Source organism: Balaenoptera acutorostrata, chromosome 11 (assembly GCF_949987535.1).
Source record: "Balaenoptera acutorostrata chromosome 11, mBalAcu1.1, whole genome shotgun sequence".
NCBI lineage: Eukaryota > Metazoa > Chordata > Mammalia > Artiodactyla > Balaenopteridae > Balaenoptera > Balaenoptera acutorostrata.
Genome location: NC_080074.1, coordinates 592,838 through 615,120, shown reverse-complemented (window position 1 = coordinate 615,120; position 22,283 = coordinate 592,838). Strand labels below are relative to the sequence as shown.

At 54.2% G+C, this 22,283-nt stretch overlaps 1 protein-coding gene across 1 annotated transcript; it reads left to right on the top strand.

The window, feature by feature from the left end:
• Positions 1-1,742: 1,742 nt before the first annotated feature.
• On the top strand, positions 1,743-22,260 carry SELENOO (selenoprotein O). Its single transcript, XM_007189232.2, has 9 exons — positions 1,743-2,564; positions 13,716-13,919; positions 14,856-15,036; positions 16,210-16,340; positions 16,760-17,040; positions 20,291-20,429; positions 21,259-21,444; positions 21,533-21,689; positions 21,783-22,260. The coding sequence occupies exons 1-9, from the start codon at positions 1,999-2,001 to the stop codon at positions 21,966-21,968; spliced, it is 2,031 nt and encodes a 676-aa protein (XP_007189294.2). The 5' UTR covers positions 1,743-1,998; the 3' UTR covers positions 21,969-22,260.
• Positions 22,261-22,283: the final 23 nt, after the last annotated feature.

The following is a 22,283-nucleotide window of genomic DNA, read 5'->3' as shown; positions in this document are numbered from 1 at the left end:
GCGCTGGACGACCGTGGGCCGGCCCTGCGCTCTAGTGGGCTGCGCACTCGCCCTGCGGCCCACAGGGCCTAGGCGTGCCCTGCAAGGATGGTGCAGCCTGGCTGTCGGCTGAGTCTTCTTTGCAGGGAGGGGCCAGGAAGGGGCCAAGCTCAGCTCCCATGCATCAGGGCCACGTGGACCCTGTGCTCCAGCGGCACCTGCAGGTACCGGCTGGGCCTAGGGAGGTCCAGGAGGCCATGCAGCCCAAGAGTGAGGCAGAGGCAAGGTTGCCAGGGCTGGGAGGGCCACTGACCCTCCCGCACTGACCTGCTGAACCACTGGAACCCACCAGATGTTCCCTCTGCTGTGAGCTCAGGCAGGGCAGGCAGCAGGGCACAGAGCCCGGCACTCACAGGCCCTCAAACACCCAGTCCCACCAGATTCCAGAGTAGGGGTAGGACAGTGGGGTGAGGCGGCCAGGAGATGGGGCAGGAGGGCCTGGGCCTGGGGAAGAGGGGAGGCTCAGGTCAGGTCTCCCAGGTAGCTGGGAAGGAGGCTGGGAACAGGGGACCGCTCTGCCAGCAGGCCACGTGGGGAAGACCCCAGGTGGGTCCAGGTGGAAGGGAAGCCGTCAGGCTGCAGGCGGGGGCTCCAGGGCGCCGAGCACCTACCAGGCCCTCACCACGTTGTCCCCGTTGTCCGTGGGACCCCCCACCCCACACAGAAGGCAGTGTCATTGCTCATGGCAGGGAAGAGGCCCCCGAGCTGCAGGGGGTGAGGGCTTCCCCGCGGTCACAGCGCCGGCAGGGGCGGAGCTGGTTCACACGCGGTCTGGGGCGCCACGCTGGGACCCCAGCAGGAGGTTCCGAGGCGTCTCCCTGAAGTTGGTGTGGAATCGGGGCGGCGGGAACGGAACAGCCCCGGCCACGGGCGAGCTCGCGAGTTTGTCCGCGGTCTCGGGTGTGACTCTGGGTCCAGGCGGGCAGGGGCTTGGGAACCCCTGCAAGGACCACGCACGCCACGCAGGCATCAGCGGGGTCCCCTGGGGGGCCCTCCACAAGGCTCTTCTGAACTGGACCCCTGAGTCATTCTGCAGCACTGACCCCAGCTCCTCACCTGGGGGCGGGCCCTTCAAGGCCAGGCTTGGCCCTCCCCGCCCTGCGCCCACCCTAGGCCTCCTGGGCATCTATGGGGGTTTTCTCTGGCACTGTTCTGGGGGAACTGGTGCCCAGATCATCAAGGCTCCCGCCCTTCCAGAGCGTGGGTGAGGAGAAAGACACACAGGAAACAGGAAAATAAGGGAATGAGCTAATTTCAGAGAGAAGTGCAAGGAAAAACACAGGGTGACAGGAGGCAGGCAGGAGAGGTGGGCTTGGGATCCAGCCCGCGTGCGAGGAACCCTGCTTGGAGCGGGGAAAGGGCAGGAGCAAAGGCCCTGCACGAGGGAGTCGCTGGGCTCCAGGCTGGCAGGCTCTCGGCTTTGGCTTCGCCCTGGGGCTCTTCCTGGCCCATAACTGTCCCCCCACTTTCGGCCAGATCTGGACAAAGGTCCTCTTTCCCTCCTGCCCTGTGCGCAGTGGGCAAAGGACAATCCAGGGCCAAACCTCAGCAAAGCGTGGGGTCGGGTCTGACCTTGGCTTCACCGCGGAGTTGGGAGGCACCCCGCAGGTCCCCTGGGCACGTCACTCGTCACGGCCACAGGCCCGGAGCGCTCAGCCCGGACTGGCCGGTGCCTCCGGGGCGGACCTCCAGGGACCTGCCGCTGTGGCGCAGGGCAGTCATTCCGGACGGCCCAGTCTCCGCCGCGCGACCCAGCCCTCAGCCGCAGCCCCGCGGACCGGGACCCAGGCGGGCCGGGACCTCGCAGTCCCCCAGGCGAGACCTGGAGCAGAAGCCGCTAGATGGCGTGACCAATCAGAGCCAGGCTTTCGCGGGCGCGGCCCCCGGCAATTGGGCGGCGGAGCGCGGGGCGGGGCTTCCGGTCGGGGCAGAGGGACTTCCGCCGCCGCGGCGCCTCGGATGGCCGTACTCCGGGTAGCGCTCGCGGCCTCGCTCGCGGCCGCCCGCACCCGGCCGCCCCTCGGCCGCCGCCCGCCGCCTGCGCCCTGCTCCGCGTCGGCCGGCGCCATGGAGCCTGAGCCCCGCTGGCTGGCGGGGCTGCGCTTCGACAACCGCGCCCTGCGCGCGCTGCCGGTGGAGACGCCGCCGCCTGGCCCAGAGGGCGCCCCGTCCGCGCCGCGGCCCGTGCCCGGCGCCTGCTTCAGCCGCGTGCGGCCCGCGCCCTTGCGGCAGCCGCGCGTCGTGGCGCTGTCGGAGCCCGCGCTGGCGCTGCTGGGCCTGGGCGCGCCGCCCGCTGACGCCGCCGCCCGCGAGGCGCGCGAGGCCGAGGCCGCGCTCTTTTTCAGCGGCAACGCGCTGCTGCCGGGCGCCGAGCCCGCCGCGCACTGCTATTGCGGCCACCAGTTCGGCCAGTTCGCCGGGCAGCTGGGCGACGGCGCCGCCATGTACCTGGGCGAGGTGTGCACGGCGGCCGGCGAGCGCTGGGAGCTGCAGCTCAAGGGCGCCGGCCCCACGCCCTTCTCCAGGTGTGTTTGCGCCCGTACCCGCGGAGCTGTCCTCCCCGGTGGGGCGGTTGGGGGTGAGATTAACTACGGAAAAGTGTGACGTGGGGACGCAGAACGTGGTGGGTAGCAGCGCCCGAGCCAAAGGCCCTGAGGCCAGGACAGGAGGCGAGGGAGCAGGTTCTGTGGCTCCTGGCCGCCTCGGAGCGCCCCTGCCCCGTCTGCCTGGAAGAGGGGGGAGGGGAGGGTCCTGCTGCCGCTCAGGTCAGGCCGAGCGTCTGATCACACAGCGCTGGCAGCTGCCCATGCTCTGTTCTCATAAACTATCCAGAGAGTTTGGAGTCAGTTCTACGTGCAGCACGCTCATGTTTACCGCGTGCCCAGCCCTGCTGCCTGCTCGGCGCACTCGGCTGCCGGCTTCCTCTGAGTGCTGATCGGGCTGTCAGCTTCCCTCCCGCACACTTCGGCACTGCAGATGCCTACTGTGCAGCCGGTGCCCTGGACCGGGACAGATCCTCGGCCCAGTGGACCTTCTCCCAGGCCCGGGCTTCCAAGCACTTGGGGGCCAGCTATGTTCTGACCCCGCAGTGAGGTGGGGCTCATGGGCCAGGGCCGGGGTCCAGATGCCCACAGCCTGACCCAGCAGGGCGCCCTTCCCGCAGCTGTCAGGCCTCTCCTGTACACACGGTGCTGATAGTCTCTTCTGCTCCTGTTCACTAAAAAAGTTCATGTATTTAGCCCATATTTGTTAAGTGCTTATTGAATGGCTGAAAGAATCACACCTAACTTGGCGTTTTATGTTCCAAGAAATCCCGAGGGTGTGTCTCTGGTCTGGCCCCTCCCATGAGCTCTCCCCTCCCCTCCCTCCAGGGACTGAACCGGGCCCCCACCTCTAGCAGCTGCACCTCAGATCCTCAGGATAACTGGTCCTTCCTCATCCCCCAGTCTTCAAACCTTGGTGTCTCTGAAATGTTCTGAGTGCAGCCTGGCACCCGCCCCACCCGCCTGGAACAGCCTGCTCAGAGCTGTCTGCACTCGTGGCCGGCAGAAGCATTTCTTCTCCTTGGGGTCACGTGTAAATGTGTCTTGCCCTGGGGCCTGCACATTGTATGAGCATCTTTCAACTTTATGTGTTCATTTTAATCATTTGTTTTTGCCATTTATAAAAAACATTTTTGTGAGAGTAATCTGCTGTTGGAAGTTGCTTTTAATATTTGAAGACTTGAGCTGTAAGTCAGTGTTTCCAGACCTGAAGTCCTTTAAAAGAAAGGGGCTGTTTGACCTTTACCAGATGTGCACCCACCCAGCACCCCCAGCATTTCCTGGGGTCCCCAGCCTCAACAAGGCTTGAGGCTAACATCTGAAGTGGTGTGAGTGGCTTAAGGCCAGCAGCTGCTCGAGTCCCCCGGCGTGGGTTTTGGGGGGTGCGCAGGTGGCTTCTTGCTTCTGCCTCCCATGGGGGTTGGGATTTCAGGATGGCCTCTCCTGCCAGGTGCAGAAGAGCTTGTCCTCAGCTGGGTCCACCCCAGCAGTTTGGCTGGGAACAGACGTGGGCGCCCAGGAGAAGGGACCGTTGTCACGTGTCCATGCGGCTCTGGGGGCAGGGCCACCCTGAGGCCCTGTACCCTTGCTGTGTAATCATTATTCAGTTCTGGTTTCTGCTTCGGGCACTTTGCCCTGGGCAAGGAGATAGGCAGCTTGTTTTCTGGATCATTTTTACCAGATCCACAATTAGCTCGGACTGTACTGGCTTCCTGCTAAACAGGCCGGGGGGAGGCGAGGGGGGGGGCCGGGTGTGGAGTGACATTTGAGGACGGATTACAGACTAGAAGGGGTGAGTGGAATGCAGCTGTGGACTGAGGGTCTTGTCAGCCAGAGGCAGGCACAGTCACCCTGCAGACAGCCCCGGGGTGACTGTCAGGCCGGGTTTCTAGAGGTGTCACTCACACCTGGAATGAGCCACACCCAGGCTCCCAGGTGAGGGTGAGGCAGGAGGCCTGCAGAGATCTTCACTGGCTCCCGGCCTCCCTGGCCCCGCTCTCCAGGCCTAGGCCCCAGCACCCCAAACTCATACTGAGCCCGGCTCTGGCATCTCCCCGGCAGAGGACGTGGGCAGACGTGTACCCTGGGCACCTTCACTCAGCCTCGGTGTCCTTCTGCAGATGAGACGGAAGTGAGCCCAGTGTCTTCCCACCAGTTTTTGTTCTTTCCTAGAGAATTTTCCAAACTGTTTCAGGTGCCCTCCTGCCTGGGAGAGTGCTGGGACGCTGCCATGCCCTGGGCCAGGCCAGGAAGCCAGGCCTGACCCTGAAGGGCAGAGATCCAAGCTCACTTTGTTGTTGCGTTTGTTTGCTGGGTGGGGGCTCTTGGAGGTCGGAGTGTCCAGCGCCCTTCATCTTACAAGGAGGGGCTGAGGACGTGGCTCATGCAGGCCAGCTGTCCTCATGTGCTGCTACCACTTTCCTTTAATTTTAAAAAATAATACAGTTTCCAGTCCAGCATGTAAGAAACCTTGGAAATCATCACTTCATTCTAACAAGTAAAAAGCTGAATAAACTGAAAAATCAACAAGTCTTCTTAGATCTGCAAGAAAAGTGAGGTCAGAGGGCAAATTGCTGCCCCACCCCCCAAATTGGAGAGACTGACAGGCAAATACAAAGAATTATGAGTTACCAGAGCGGAATTCTGCACAGATCCTTGCCCTGTAATTGGTGAATTGCTTGAGGCTCAGTGTGTACGAGTCAGTTGAAAATTTCGGGGCCCAGTCGTAAGCGAGCCCCGCACTCTGGTGAGTTGTACCTCCTGGAGCTCTGCTGTCTTCTCACAGTGAATATTGGTGGGAAATCCCTTTGTGCTTCTGGCAGGAGCGGGGAAAGGAGCTGTGTGGAGTACACCAGAGCACTCTGTTCTGAACAAGGCTGCCCTTGGGGGAAGCTGATTAACCAGAGCCTGACCTGCTGGGCTGTTATCAGAGCCCAGCGGACCTGGTGAAGGGAAATGCCCAGCTCCAGCGCCCTCTGGCGGAGAGGAGACTGAAAAGCACATATGGAAGCGCTCAGTCCAGAGGCACAGGGTCACTGAGAGTCTGAGGCCTCCACCTGACACCTATAACCCACCTCTACATCACTGAAGGCCTGCTTACAGTAGTTCCTTTTACCCCATACATCATGCCTGGCTATCAAGAAAAAATTACAAAACATACTAAAAGGCAGAAAACACAGTTGGAAGAGACAGGGCCAGCATCAGAACTAGCCTCAGACATGGCAGAGATGTTGGAATTGTCAGACCAACAAAATTCCAATTGTGTTGGAATTTAACACAATTATGATTACTATGCTCAGGGCTCTAATGGATAAAGTAGGCAGCATTCAAGAATAGATGGGCAGGACTTCCCTGGTGGTGCAGTGGTTAAGAATCTGCCTGCCAATGCGGGGGACACGGGTTCGAGCCCTGGTCCGGGAAGATCCCACGTGCCGCAGAACGTCTAAGCCTGTGCGCCACAACTACTGAGCCTGCGCTCTAGAGCCCGCGAGGCACAACTACTGAGCCTGCATGCCACAACTACTGAGCCCACGCACCTAAAGCCCATGCTCTGCAACAAAAGAAGCCACTGCAATGAGAAGCCTGCGCACCACAATGAAGAGTAGCCCCCGCTTGCCCCAACTAGAGAAAGCCCGCGCACAGCAACGAAGACCCAATGCAACCAAAAATAAATAAATAAATAAATAAATTTGAAAATAAATAAAATGAGACTAGAGGAATTCCCTGGTGGTCCAGTGGTTAAGACTTAGGCCTTCACTGACAAGTGTCTGGATTTGGTCCCTGGTTGGGGTACTAAGGTCCCTCAAGCTGCTCGGCATGGCCAAAAAAATAAATAAATAAAACCTTTAAAAAAAAAAAAAGGAATAGATGGGCAGGCGGAGCAACTAAGCCCATGCGCCACAACTGCTGAGCCCACGTGCCACAACTAACGAAGCCCTCATGCCTAGAGCCTGTGCTCCACAACGAGAGAAGCCACCGCAGTGAGAAGCCCAGGCACCTCAACAAAGCCTGCGCGAAGCAGCGAAGACCCAACACAGCTCAAAATTAAATAAATAAATAAATAAATAGAAAAAGAATAGATGGGCAGTGTAAGCAGAGAGATGGAAATTCTGAGAAAGACGAAAAGGAAATGCTAGAGATTTCTAGCAAAAACACTAACAAAAATGAAGAATGCCTCTGATGGACATGTTGCTAGACTGGACACAGATGAGGAAAGAATCTCTGAGCTTGAAGATATCTCAGGAGAAACTTTCAAAGATAAAAAGCAAAAAAAATAAAGACTGAAAAAAACCAAACACTCACCAAGAAGTGTAGGACAAGTGCAAAAGTAGTAACACATGTGTAATAGGAATACCAGGAGAGAAAGAGAGAAAGAAACAGAAGAAATATTTGAAGAAATGACTGAGAATTTCCCTGAATTAATGTTAGACACCAAACAGATTCAAGAAGCTCAGAGCACACCGAGCAGGATGAATGCCTCCCCCACCCCCACCAAAAGACAAAAACAAAACTACACCTAGGCTTATAATTTTCAAACTACAGCGAGGCAGAAATAAAGAAAAAAAAAGTGAAAGCTAGAGGAAGGAAACACTTCACCTACAGAGGAGCAAAGATAAGAATTACATCTGACTTCTCAGAAGCCAGGCAAGCAAGAGGAAAGTGGAGTGAAGTATGTAAAGTGATAAGGAAAAAAAAAACCCACCCACCTAGAATTCCATACCCTGTGAAATTATCCTTCAAAAGTGAAGGAGAAATAAAGACTTCCTCAGACAAACGAAAATTGAGGGAAATTGTTAGCAGTTGACCTGTCTTGCCAGAAATGTTAAAAGATGTTCTTTATAGAGAATGAAAATGATGTAGGTCAGAAACTTGAATCCACATAAACAAAGGAAGAGCATAGGAGAAAGAAGTGAAAGTACAATAAAAACCTTTACTTTTCCTCATCTTAATTGATATAACAGGTAATAGCTTGTTTAAAATAATAGTAACGATGCATTTATGTATAAATGAAATTAATGACACCAGTCAAATAAGGGATGGAGGGAGGGATTAGGATTATTTTGTTATTATAAGGTACTCATACTACCCATGAAGCAGGATAGTGTTACCTGAAAGTAGACTTGGATTAGTTGTAAATGATATATTACAAACTCTAGGGCAACCTTTAAAAAAAAATTAATTAATTAATTAATTAATTTTATTTTTGGCTGTGTTGGGTCTTCGTTGCTCAGTGCAGGCTTTCTCTAGTTGTGGCGAGCGGGGGCTACTCTTCGTTGTGGTGCGTGGGCTTCTCATTGCGGTGGCTTCTCTTGTTGTGGAGCATGGGCTCTAGGCGTGCGGGCTTCAGTAGCTGTGGCACACGGGCTCAGTAGTTGTGGCTCACGGGCTCTAGAGCGCAGGCTCAGTAGTTGTGGCGCACGGGCTTAGTTCCTCCGCAGCATGTGGGATCATCCCGGACCAGGGCTTGAACCCATGTCCCCTGCATTGGCAGGTGGATTCTTAACCACTGCGCCACCAGGGAAGTCCTAGGGCAACCATTTTTTAAAGAGTAAAACAAAACAAAACAAAAATGTATAACTGATATGCTAGGCAAGAACTGATGAAAAAGAAATTGGAATCACAAAATGCTCAGTTAAAACCACAAAAGGCAGGACAAGAGTGAAAGAGAAAACAAAGAGCAAGGCCAATAAATAAAAAAACAAGACCAAACTATATGTTGTCCATAAGAAATCCACTTTAAATATGAAGACACATGTAGATTAAAAGTAAATGGATGGGGCTTCCCTGGTGGCACAGTGGTTAAGAATCTGCCTGCCAATGCAGGGGACATGGGTTCGAGCCCTGGCCCAGGAAGATCCCACATGCCGTGGAGCAACTAAGCCCGTGTGCCACAACTACTGAGCCTGAGCTCTAGAGCCTGCAAGGCACAACTACTGAGCCCACGTGCCACAACTACTGAAGCCTGCACACCTGGAGCCCGTGCTCCGCAACAAGAGAAGCCACGACAATGAGAAGCCTGCGCACCGCAACGAAGAGTAGCCCCCACTCCGCAACGAAGAGTAGCCCCTGCTCACTGCAACTAGAGGAAGCCTGCACCCAGCAACGAAGACCCAACACATCCAAAAATAAATAAATTTTTTTAAAAAAAGTAAATGGATGGGGGATTTCCCTGGTGGCCTAGTGGTTAGGATTTGGCACTTTCACTGCAGAGGCCTGGGTTCAATCCCTGGTTGGGGAACCATCCCACATGCTGCCAAAATACAAAAAAAAAAAAAAGTAAATGGATGGAGGAAAGCATACCATGCTAACACTAGTTAGCAGGAGTAGCCATATTAATTCAGAAAGAGTGGACTTCAGAGTAAGGAAAGTCATTAGGGATAAAGAGGGGCGTGACAAAATGATGAAGGGGTCAAGAAGGCAAAACAGTCCTTACTGTGTATGTGCCAGATAGCAGCATGAGGCAGAAACTGACAGAAATTCAAAGGGGCACAGATGAATCCACTGTCATTGTTGGAGACTCAACACCCCTCTATCAGAAATGGACAGAGCCAGCAGGCAGAAAATTGGTAAGGCCATCTTTGAACTCAGTTAACACCATCAATCAACTGGATATAAAGAACATCTATAGCCTACTTCATCTAACAACAATGGGATACATATTCTTCTCAGGCCCACATGGAACATTTATCCAGAGAGACCACGTTCTAGGCCATAAAACATACCTTAACAAATTTTTTAAAATAAAAATCATACAGTGTCTGTTCTCAGGCCACAATGGAATCAAACTAGAATTCAATAACAGATAACTGAAAATCCCAAAATACTTGGAGATTATGCAACATACTTCTAAATAACACATGGTCAAAGACAAAATCTCGAGAAATTTTTAAGTGTTTTGAACTAAATGAAAATGAAAACACCAAATGTATGGGGTACGGTGAAAACAGTGCTTTGAGGGAAATTTATAGCATTGAGTGCATATGTTAGTAAAGAAGAAAGATCTAAAACCAATCATTTAAGCTTCCACATTAGGGAGCTACAAAAAGAAGAGCAAATCAAATCCAAAGTAAGCAAAAGAAAAGAAATAAGAATTAGAGCAGAAGTCAATGAAATTGAAATAGGAAATCAGTGAAACCAAAAGCTTGTTCTTTGAAAAGATCAATAAAATCAATAAACCTCTAGCCAGGCTAACTAGGAAAGAAAGTGAGGACACAATTACTAATACCAGAAATTAAAGAGGGGAAATCATGCAGATCATATGGACATTAAAAGGATAGTAAAATTACTCTGAACAATTCTATGCTCACAAATTTGACAACCTAGGTGAAATGGACCAATTCCTTGAAAGACACAATTTGCCAAAACTCACACACACAAAAAAAAGACAATCTGAATAGGCCTATATGTATATTAAAGAAATTGAGTCAACAATTAATAACCTTCCAAAACAGAAAGCACCAGGCCCAGATGGACTCACCACTGAATTCTACCAAACATTTAAGGATGAAATTATTCCACTCTTTTTCAGAGAATGGAAGCAGAGGAAATACTTCCTAACTCATTCTATGAGGCCAGCATTACCCTAATACCAAATCCAGACAAAGACAGTACAAGAAAAGAAAACTACACACCAAAACCCCTCATGAACATAGATAAATCTTCAACAAAATATTAGCAAATCAAATCCAACAATGTTTGAAAAGAATTATACATCACCACCAAATGGGATTTATTCCAGGTATGCAAGGCTGGTTCAGTATTCAAAAATTAATTAATGTGATCCATTAGATCAACAGGCTAAAGAAGAAAACTCACATCATCACATCAATTGAAGCAGAAAAGGCATTTGACAAAACCCAAGACCTATTCATGATAAAAACTCAGTAAATTAGCAATAGAGAGGAACTTCCTCAACTTGATAGAGTATCTACAGAAAACCTATAGCTAAATCTACTTAATCATGAGAACCTCAAAGCTTTCCCACTAAGATTAGAAACAAGACAAAGATGTTCCCTCTTACTATTGCTTTTCAACATCCTTGGAGGTCCTAGCTAATGTAACAAGACAAGAGAAGAAAATCGAAGGCATACAGATTGAGATGGAAGAAATAAAAATTGTCTTTGTTTGCAGATGAACATCTATGTAGAAAATCTCAAAGAACTGACCAAAAAATGAGCTCATAAGCAGTTATAGCAAGGTTGCAGGATACAGAGTTACTACATAGGTCCATCACTTTAGTATATCCCAGCAGTGAACAAGTGGAATTTGAAATTAAAAACAATACTGTTTACATTAGCAATCCTAAAAATTAGATTCACACCTAAGTGTGAACTCACAAACAAAATATAAGATGTCTACTAGGAAAACTACAAAACTGATAATAGATATCAAAGAAGAACTAAATCAATGTAAAGATATTCCACGTTCATGGCTAGGAAGACTCAATATTGTCAAGATATTGGTTCTTCCCAACTCAATCTGTAGATTCAGTGCAATCCCAATCAAAGTCTCAGCAAGTTATTTTGTAGATATTGACAAACTGATTCTAAAATTTATATCGAGAGGCAAAAGACCCAGTATAGCCCTCACAATACTGGGGGAGAAGAACAAAGTCAGAGGACTGGCACTACCCCACTTTAAGACTTACCATAAAGCTTTGGCAATCAAGAGAGTGTGGTTTTGCAACTACTGAAGCCCGCGCGCCTAGAGCCCGTGCTCCACAACGAGAAGCCACCATGATGAGAAGCCCGCGCACGACATCCAAGAGTAGCCCCTGCTTCCTTCTGCTTCTGGCACTCGCTGCAACTAGAGAGAAAGCCCACGCGAAGCAACGAAGACCCAATGCAGCCAAAGATAAATAAATTTTTTTAAAAAAAAGTGGTTTTGGCCAAAGAATAGATAGGTCAGTGGAACAGAACAAAGAGCCCAGAAATAGACCTGCATAGATGTGGATCTTTGACAAAGGAGCAAAGGCAATCCAATGGAGCAATGATAGTATTTTCAACAGATTGTACTGGAACAACTGGATATCAACAAACAAACAAAAATCTAGACACAGACCTGACATCCTTCACAAAAATTAACTCAAAATGGATCACCGGCTTCCCCGGTGGCGCAGTGGTTGAGAATCTGCCTGCCAATGCAGGGGACACAGGTTTGAGCCCTGGTCTGGGAAGATCCCATGTGCCGCGGAGCAGCTGGGCCCGTGCGCCACAATTACTGAGCCTGCACGTCTGGAGCCCGTGCTCCGCAACAAGAGAGGCCGCGATAGTGAGAGGCCCGCGCACCGCGATGAAGAGTGGCCCCCGCTTGCCACAACTAGAGAAAGCCCTCGCACAGAAATGAAGACCCAACACAGCCATAAATAAATAAATAAATAAAAACAAAAAAAATGGATCACAGACCTAAAGAAAATGCAAAACTGTAAAACTCCTAGAAGATAAAATAGAAAATCTGGATGACCTTGGGTATAGAAATGACTTTTTAGGTACCATACCAAAGACGGGATCCATGAAGAAATAATTGATAGGCTGTACTTCATTGAAGTTAAAACTTCGGTGAAGGACAATGTCAGGAGAAATGAGAAGACAAGCCACAGGGTGGGAGAAAATCTCTGCAAAAGACACATCTGATAAAGGACTGTTATCCAAAATATACAAAGAATTCTTAAAACTCAACAATAAGAAAACAAACTGATTTTAAAATGGGGCAAAGACCTTGTTAGACACCTCCCCAAAGAAGATACAGAGATGACATATAAGCACGTTAAAAGATGTTTCACATCGTGTGTCATCAGGAAAATGCAAATTAACAAGGAGACGCCATTACACACCTAGGAGGATGGCCAAATTCCCGAACACTGACAGCACAAAATGCTGGCGAGGATGTAGAGCAACAGGAGCTCCCATTCACGGCTGCTGGGAATGCAGGACGGTGCAGCCACTTGGGAAGACAGTGTGGTGGTTTCTTACCAAACTAAACATACTCTCACCATATGACCCAAGAATCATGCTCCTCAGCATTTACCCAAAGCAGTTGAGAAAAGGTCCACACGAAAACCCTGTACATGGATGTTCACAGCAACTTTATTCGTAATTGCCAAAACTTGGAAGCTGCCAAGATGTCCTTCAAGGTGAATAGATAAACAAACCGTGGCCCATCCAGACAATGGGATATTATTCAGCAAAAGAATAGAAAGAAAAAAAAATGAAATGAGCCATCAAGCCATGAAAAGACATGGAAGAAACTTAGATGCATATCAGTAAGTGAACGAAGTGAATCTGAAAGGTCTCACAGTATGATTCCAACTCTATAACATTCTGGAAAAGGCAAAACTGTGGAGACAGTAAAAGACCAGGGGTTGGGAGGGGAGAGATGACCAGGTGGAGCCCAGAGGGTTTTTCGGGCCGTGAAAAGTGTTCTGTATGACACTGTAATGGCGGATCTCTGTCAGACCCACAGGTGGACAACACTGAAAGTGCACCCTGATGCAGACAGTGGACTCTGGGTGATGACGATGTGCCGGCATGGCTTCATCGAGTGTGACAAATGTCTCCCCTGGCGGGGATGCTGATCCTGGGGGAGGCTGTGTGTGTGTGTGTGGTGGCGGGGTATATGAGAGATCTCTCTGGCTGCTGATCAGTGCTGCTGTGAACCTACAACTGCCTAGGAAAATAGTCTATTTAAAAGAATAGTAATAATGAAGGTTTAGCACAAGAGGAAAACATCCACGCCATTCAGAGCTGCCCGAGGGAGACTGGGGTCCTCCCCCCGCTGCAGATGATGCTCTGTGTCTGTGCTGTTGTAAAAGGATTTTCACAAAGTAAATTCATAAAAACAGAATTGCGGAGTTGCGAGCGTGTGTGTGACCCTGGGAGTAGCCTTCCCTGACTTCTGTATGGACTTGGCCTCCTGCCGCGGGCCAGGCACCCTGTGCTGCAGTTCCCGACCTGGAGGAGGTTAGGGGCTTAGCACCTGGGATTGTCCAAAACAGACTCTTTTTACAGTGATGTCAGAGCTGCTCGTGGGTTGTTTTCAAAAAGCTGTTAGGAGGCTTTCTTCCAGTCCCTTCCCTCTGTGACCACACCTTGGTGTTGAGTGGAGCCCGGCAGTGACCTCTGTGCTTGACCTCAGACAGGCCGACGGTCGCAAGGTGCTGCGCTCGAGCATCCGCGAGTTCCTGTGCAGCGAGGCCATGTTCCACCTGGGCATCCCCACCACGCGGGCCGGCGCCTGCGTCACGTCCCAGTCCTCCGTCGAGCGGGACGTGTTCTACGACGGCAACCCCAGGCACGAGCAGTGCGCGGTCGTGCTGCGCGTGGCCCCCACGTTCCTCAGGTAACGCCCGTCCTCGTGCTCCCGTGTTGCCCCGGTGGCCAGAGTGCAGCTGCCCGGCCAGGGTGCAGGGCCTGGGGCGGCGTGTCCAGAGCTGTGGACCTGGAGTTTATGACCAGGAGCTACGTAAGATGCACCAAGAAAACGGCCTCACTGTGCTGCTGGACGAGCAGCCGTGACGCCCGGTGTGCCCGCTTCCTCTGGCCCCTGTTCACTGACTGGAGGCCTCCTGGCTGCTGTCTCCAGCGGGGCCTGTTAGTCCTCGACGTCACCACGCTGTCTGGCGTCGGGTGCTCGGTACCGACCACCTGAACCCAGAGTCGCCAGGAGGTGGCTGTGGCGGTCTGGCGGGGTCAGGTGACCCCAGCCGACCCTGTGCGTCAGCTGTCACCAGCTTTCCCTTTGTCCTCCGGGGGTGGAGGTGTCGGGGCAGGCGTTGGCCTCGTCCTGGCAGACCCGGGGCTCTGGGCACAGCTGCACTAGTGGCGTTTGGACCAGGTCGTCTTTGCTGCGAGCTGATCTGTGTCTCATAGGGTGTCAGGCAGCATTCCTGGCTTCCACCCACGAGCTGCTGGTAGTAACCCCCGTCGTGACAACCAAAAATGCCTCCGGACGTTGCCCCGCCCCCTGGGGCGTATAACTGCCCCACCGCTGACCCTGCGGGTCACCCCACTACAGGACGCTGGTGACGGGCGCACCCCTCGGTGTGGGAGGCCGGACACAGAACCCCTCTCGTCCCTGCAGGGCGGCCGTGGCAGACCCGGCCCCATGCACCCCGGGAAGTGCCCTGTGTCTGCCTGAGTCACTGAACGACCAGCTACGTTTGGTGGTTTGTCCCCCCCGCCCGGCCACGAGGGCTAGCAGCACCCTCCCTCCTTCCTTACTCGTGAGGGGGAGGCGTCACATTTAACCTGTTGTCAACGCGGGTCTTCCCTCCAGGTTCGGATCCTTTGAGATCTTCAAGTCCTCGGACGAGCACACGGGGCGCGCAGGCCCCAGCGTGGGGAGGAACGACATCCGAGTGCAGATGCTTGACTATGTCATCAGCACTTTCTACCCTGAGATCCAGGCCACTCACGCCAGCGACAGCGTACAGAGGCACGCAGCCTTCTTCCGGGAGGTCGGTGGGAGCTGCCCGCCTGTGGGCGGACGCTGGGTGCCCGGCCCTCTTGAGTCACCACCCACTGGCTTGGCACTGGCTTGGCCCAGGGGCAACTTCTCAGATACCGTTGAGGGTCGGGGTCCTGGGACAGACCCCCGGGTCACTATTTGAGCGGCATCGAGGGGCCACGCAGAGAGCTTGGGAGGGAATCAGGGCTGGTGGGTGCTGGGCCTCCCGCGTGGGGCGTGTGTTCACGGTGGCCCCAAACACACACCCCTTGGCCTCTCCACCTCCCCCAGAACTCTCAGGCGTCGTCCCGCACGACAGTCAAAGTTGTGGGAGGCGGTGCAGCCTCAGCCAGGGAAACAGGCGGCAGGGTGAGGGGTCTGTCTGAGGGCCGGAGGCCCGCGGCCAGCGCTCTGCACCAGAAGTGGGCACTGTCCTGCACCTGTCACTCCCCGGACCCCACTTCAGCCACACTGTTGCTTCCCGTCTGTCACATGGGTGATGCCAGGGGAGTCTTGGGGCTCAGCTCACACCCGAAGTGGGCGGCCCGGGCTCCCCCCTCTGAACCTGGGTCTCTTGGTCAGTGAAGTGGAGAGGGTGGTTGCCACCCAACTCCAGGAGCGTCCGCAGCCTCAGGAGGCGTGGTGCGTGCGGACCCGTCTGGGGGCCGCCGGGGGCCCCCAGGTGCAGCCCTGCATCTTGCAGGGCTCCTGCTCCCTGGCCGGGGGGCAGGGGGTGGCAGGTCTGGCAGCCGGACTCTGGGCTGGGCAGCTGGGCAGCTGGGCCATTTGAGCCTCGCTCCCTGCAGCCCAGGGCGAGGCGGGGCCCTGGGCACAGTGTCTGGACCTGGGCAGTTTTCGCCTGAGAACGTGGTAACTTCCTTGTTTCCACGTAGTCATCCTACGGGGCGTGAGTCATGGGAATGTCCAGGTTCCCTGATTTTTCTGGTTTGGATAAAAGCCAAAAAACAGTGAGTATATAGAGCCACTCATATCAACTCATCCAAAATACTCTTTCCTTCTTAACTGCCCTCGGATGTTCTCCCCACGGCTGAGCGTCAGCTGACAGGACACTGGGTCGGGCCCCTTGGGAGTCACCGCAGAGCGAGACCGGCTCAGCGGGCACAGCTGGTTGGGGGGGGCGCGGAGGGGAGCAGCCGGCGGCCGTCCTGTGGCACTGTTGCAGGTGACGCGGCGCACGGCCCAGCTGGTGGCTGAGTGGCAGTGCGTGGGCTTCTGCCACGGCGTGCTCAACACGGACAACATGAGTATCGTGGGGCTCACCATCGACTACGGGCCCTTCGGCTTCCTGGACAGGTGGGCATCCCGCCGCCTGCCAGGGGCCCCTGGCGGGGAGGCACGTGACCGCGCGGGCATCTCAAGGCCACGGGAAGGACCTGCAGGCCTGTGTGGCTGCTCTTGTTAATGTTCTGTTCGGTGTTTAATTCTCAGCAAGGCCTGGGCAGCCGGCCGTCCCCAGAGCAGGGATCCCTGGAGGGTTCTGAGCACAGAAGCACCTTGAGCAGCACCCCCTCGGCTCCCAGGTGGAGAGTGGGCTGATGGGGCGGGGGCGGGAGCCAGGCAGGGGGCGGCGAGGGGGCCGCGCTGGAGTGCGGCCTCCCTGCTCTAGAGGCTGCAGGGCCCCGTGGGACAGGCAGGGCAGCGGCAGCCACCGGGGCCTGCACTGTCGCTCGGCGGGTCCCCTCAGGCAGCTCCCGGCTCTCCCCACGCGGCAGGTACGACCCGGACCACGTGTGCAATGCCTCCGACACCGCCGGGCGCTACTCGTACAGCAGGCAGCCCGAGGTGTGCAAGTGGAACCTGCAGAAGCTGGCCGAGGCCCTGGACCCCGCGCTGCCCCTCGAGCTGGCCGAGGCCATCCTGGCGGAGGAGTTCGATGCTGAGTTCCGCAGGCACTACTTGCAGAAGATGCGCTGGAAGCTGGGCCTCGTGCGGGCTGAGCGGGAGGAGGACAGCGCCCTGGTGGCCAGGCTCCTGGAGACCATGCACCTGACCGGTGAGTGTGGGTGGGGCGCACGCACCACGTCGTGCTGAAACAGAACATGAAACCAACCTGCGACCACGTCTCAGTGGCTTTAAGCACATTCACCTTGTCTCGCAACCACCACTGCCAGCGTCTCCAGAACTTTCTCGTCTTCCCAGATGGACATCTGCAGCCGTGAAGCACTAGCCCCCTGGCCCCTCGCCCCGCCCCTCGCCCCGCCCTGGTAACCTCACGCCTGCTTTCTAAGAACTCGCCACCTCCAGGGACCACAGGCAAGGGGTTCACGTGGCTCTTCTTCTAGCTCACCCCACTCAGCATGACGTCCTCCACGGTGGTCATCCCTGTTGTCTGCGTGTCAGGATTTTAAGGCCGAATAGTCTGTGCGGATGGCCTGCCTTTTGCTCGTCCATCGTCTGTTGGACACTTGGGCTGCTGTTCCACCCCGTGGCCACCATGCATAACGCTGCTGTGGACACAGACGTACTGTGTCTTTCCGTTCCTGTTTCCCATCCTCTCCAGGGTGCCGTTGTGGGGTGTGCCTGGGGATTCCTGGCTGCTCTGGCTAGGACGCCTGGTGCTGCTCAACAGAAGCGGCCGACCAGGCGTCACTTACTGTTCCTGCTCTTGGGGAAAAGCTCTGTCTCTCACACGAGTGTGATGTGAGCTGTTGGCCTGTGCACATGTGGCTTTTCTCAAGTAGAGGGTGTTTCCTTCTGTCCCTCATTGGGTGTTTTCACACTGTGCCTCAGTTGAGGTGATCGCCAGGTTTTACTTCTTCGTCCGTATCCTGCCTTAGTTTAAACTGCCTCTCACGGTGTAGAAGCTGGAGGTCCAGGATCAGGGTGCCGCCTTCTGGCTGTGTCCTCACACGGCAGAGTAGGGAGCAGGGGCATGAAGCACACTGTGAGGGCTCCACCCTCGTGGCCTACCTCCCAAAGGCCCCAGCTCCAAATACCATCACCCTGCAGAGTTGGGTTTCCATATATGGATTCGGGCAGGGGACACACAGACCCCTTGCATTCTGGGGATAAACCCTACTTGCTCCTTCTAATGTTTTGCTGAGGTTTCTTTTACATCTGTTTTTACAAGGGATACTGGTCTGTGGTTTTCTTTTCTTGTGGTATCTTTGTTTGGCTTTGGTATCGAGGCAGTGCTGATCTCATGAATGAGTTAGGAAGTGTTCCCTCCTATTTTTCAGAAGAGTCTGAGAAGGATTGGTGTTAATTCTTCTTTAAATGTTTGGTAGAATTCACCAGTGAAGCCGTCTGGTCCTAACATTTCCTGTGTTAGGAAGTTTCCAGTCTCCTTACTTGCTATGGGACTATTTAGATTTTCTATTTCTTCTTGAGTCAGGTTTGGTAATTTATGTGTTTCTGGGAATTCGTCTATGTCATCTATGTTATCTAAATTATTATTCATAGTGTTTTCTTAGTCTTTTATTTCTGTACAGTCTGCAGTGACGTCCCCACCTTTATTTCCTTTAGTTACTTGTGTCTTTTTTTGTTAGTGTAGCTAAAATTTTGTCAGTGTTACTGACCTTTTCAAAGAACCAACTTTGGTTTCATTGATTTTCTCTTGTTTTTGTTCTCTATTTCATTTATCTCTGTTCTAATCTCATTTCCTTCCTTTATGCTAACTTTGGTCTTATTTAGTTCTTTTTCTACTTCTTTAGATGTAAGATTAGATTATTGATTTGAAATCTTTTTTTACTGAGAACTGGCGTATAGCATTATATAAGTCTCAGGTGTGTGACATGATGATTTGCTGTATGTATATAACGTGAAATGATCACCACACAGTGACAAATTTATTTTTTTCTGGTGATGAGAGAGCTGCGCTTTTAGCGCAGGCATTTACAGCTATAAACTTCCCTCTGAGCACTGCTGCTTTTGGTTCATACCTCTAAGTATTTTTCTAATTTCCCTTGTGATTTCTTTTTAGAACCAGTAGTTAATTTTCACATTACTTGTGAATTTTCCAGTTGTCCTTCCATTTGTGACTTCATGCCATCGTGGTTGCAGAAGACACCAGTCTTTTCAGTGTATTAAGACTGGTTTTATGGCCCAACACGTGGTCTGTCCTGGAGAACGTGCACCTGAGAGCTTGGGTGGAGTGTTGTGTCTGTTCACATTGTTTCCTTGTTGACCTTCTGTCCAGGTGTTGGGTGCTGACGTCCCAACTCTTACAGAACTGCTCGAGTCCACCCTTCAGGTTTTTTTGTTTGTTTTTAAATTGGAGTATAGTTGATTTGAAACGTGTTCGCCCTTCAGTTTTGAGTCTTTGCTTTGTGTATTGGGGGCTCTTGTTTGGTGCAAGTCTGTAATTGTTACATCTTCTTGCTGAACTGACTCATCAATATATGATGCTCCTCTTTGTCAAGTTCTTACATAGTCTGTTTTTCTGACGTCAGCGTAGCCACCCCAGCTCTCTTTAGGTTACTGTCAGTATGCAAATCATGGGATATTTTTTCCATCCTTTCGCTTTTGACTTACGAGTCTACAGCAAGTTATCTTACTGTAGTTGTTGGATCATGGTTTTTTTATCCATTCTGTCAGTCTCTGCTCTTTGAATGGAGACTTTAATCCATTTACTTTTTTTTTTTTTGGCTTGTGGGGTCTTAGTTCCCCAACCAGGAATTGAACCCGTGCCCTAGCAGTGAAGGCACAGAGTCCTAACCACTGGATCAGGGAATTCCCTAATCCATTTACTTTTAAAGTAATTACTGATAAGGGAGGACTTAGGCTGTTTTGCTCTTTGTGTTCTGTCTTACACCAGTTTTGTCCTTTATTTTCTCTGTTACTGCTCTCGTGCTTAGGTGATCTTTTGCAGTATACCGTTCTGGTTTCCTTCTCATTTTCCCTTGTGTCTGTTTTTTGGATGTTTCCTTGGGGGTTTTGGTGACAGTGTTTCAGCAAGTCAGGCTGAGGCCCTCACAGTGTCTGTCATGGCTCACGTCCTGTGCCATCTCGACCCCGCAGCTCCTGAAGCAGACGGTGCTAACTGCCGTGACAGTGATGAGGGCCAGGGCCCGGCCTCGGTGCCTTTACTGTATTTACCCATTTTACAGATGAAGAAACCAGGCCTGGAGGCCTTGAGAGATTGAGTGACTCGTCAGGTTCAGAGTGGGGACTGAGCTGGGAGGACTGAGGGGAGGGCTCAGGAGTCCCTGACCTGAGGCTGAGCAGGGTGCCGCACACGTGGCGGATGAACACGTACGGTCCTCTGGTGACGGGACGGCGCCCTGAGCAGCTGCGTGTTACAGGTGCTGACTTCACAAACACCTTCTACCTGCTGAGCTCCTTCCCAGCCGAGGACCTGGACGAGTTCCTGGCCGCACTGACTGCACAGTGTGCCTCCCTGGAGGAGCTGAGGCGCGCCTTCCGACCCCAGATGGATCCCCGGTGGGTACTTGGGTCTTGCTTCCCTAGCATTTGTTTCTGGGAAGGGAGGAACATTTAGAACGAAGCCTTTGGGAGGACGCTGGAGACAGCACACCCAGGCGGCCGCTCCACTGCCAGGGGTGGGATGGTCAGACCCTGGCTTTGTGGCACTGAGGCCCGCTGGCCAGAGGAAAGGATGGAGGTGCTGACACTGGAATGGGGAGGCCAGGCAGCACAGGCTGGGGCACGGTGGTCTCTGCTCTGGGGAGGCTCCCCAGGAAGAGCCTGGGTGTGGGCCCGCAGTCTCCAGCCAGACCGCGCTTTCTGCACCATCGTGTCATGTCCTGAGGGTGCAGCCCACACTCAAAACCCATCACCAACGTGTCCCGTCCCGTGCCAGACAGGACTCTAGTGCAGCAGTGTGGGGAGGGGCTGAAGCTGGCAGGACCTGCTGAGCATGGAGCCAGGGTAACTGGGGAAGGGGGTGTCAGGGGCTGCCCTGCCCCCAGGTGCCCCCAGAGGTGGAGAAGCGTCCAGCCCTGTGATCACCGTGGGAGGAGCTGACAGCAGTGAACCTCTCCCAGAGGGACTGGGTCCTGGGTCAGTTGTCGGTGGGTGGCCGCCAGCCGGGAGCCAGGGCCGGCCCGGGTCAGCCTGCGGTGTCCGTGTGCCCCGTCACATGCGGGGTTTGTGGTAGGACAAGGGCGGACGGCTGGTAGCGGTCCCACATCTGCTTCGTCCGTCGGACCCGGGCACACCCCTGGTGGGGGTGGGGCTGGGGACGGGGGTGCGGCAGGGCGGCGGTGGGGACCACGTGGCCTGGGGCCCCTCACGCGCCCGCTCCACGCAGGCAGCTGTCCATGATGCTCATGCTGGCGCAGTCGAACCCGCAGCTTCTGGCGCTCATCGGCACGCGGGCGAGCCTGGCGCGGGAGCTGGAGCGCGTGGAGCAGCTGTCGCGGCTGGAGCAGCTGAGCCCGGCGGAGCTGCACAGCAGGAACAGGAGCCACTGGGCCGAGTGGCTCCTGGAGTACAGGTGGGCCCCCTCCCCACACCCCCCGCGGGGACTCCAGGGCAGCGGGGTGGGGCGGCTCTGCTGACGCTCGGCTCGGGTGTGACTCCAGAGCCCGGCTGGAGAAGGATCAGGAGGCCGCCAGCGACACCACTGCCTGGCAGGCCGAGCACGTGCGCGTCATGCACGCGAACAACCCCAAGTACGTCCTGAGGAACTACATCGCGCAGGGCGCCATCGAGGCTGCCGAGAGCGGAGACTTCTCAGAGGCAAGCGGCCCGCCCGGCCCTCCCCTACTGGTCCCCTCCCGCTGCGGGCGAGGCCGGCCCCCGACAAACACCGCACCCTCTGCTCTCCTCCAGGTGCAGCGGGTGCTGAAGCTGCTGGAGACCCCTTACCGCAGGGAGGGGGGGGCCGCCGAGCCCCACGAGGCCGCCGAGCCCGAGGAGGCCAGTGGGGAGGCCGGTGGGGCAGCCGGCCGGCGGCACTCGTACAGCAGCAAGCCCCCGCTCTGGGCGGCGGAGCTGTGTGTGACGTGATCGTCGTAAGCGCCTTGGAGGCCTCCACGCAGGAGCCCCGAGGCCCGAGCCCTTGAGTGAGTCCACGAGGCAGCGCCCACCCCGCCCGTCTCTCCATGACGGCAGAGACGTCCAGTCAGGACCTGACCCGTCTCTGTCCGATGCTGACTCGGCAGCACCGCCCAGCCCCAGGCTCTTCTCCCAGCGACAGGCTGCTTTGCGCCAGGACGGCTCAGCAGAGGGGACCGGCGGACGCGCGGCCCCCGCCCACCTCGCCAGCCTGGCGGGGCACGCAGCTCCTAAATAAATTGGCAGCTCCCTCGGTCGCCTCCATGTGTTCGTTCT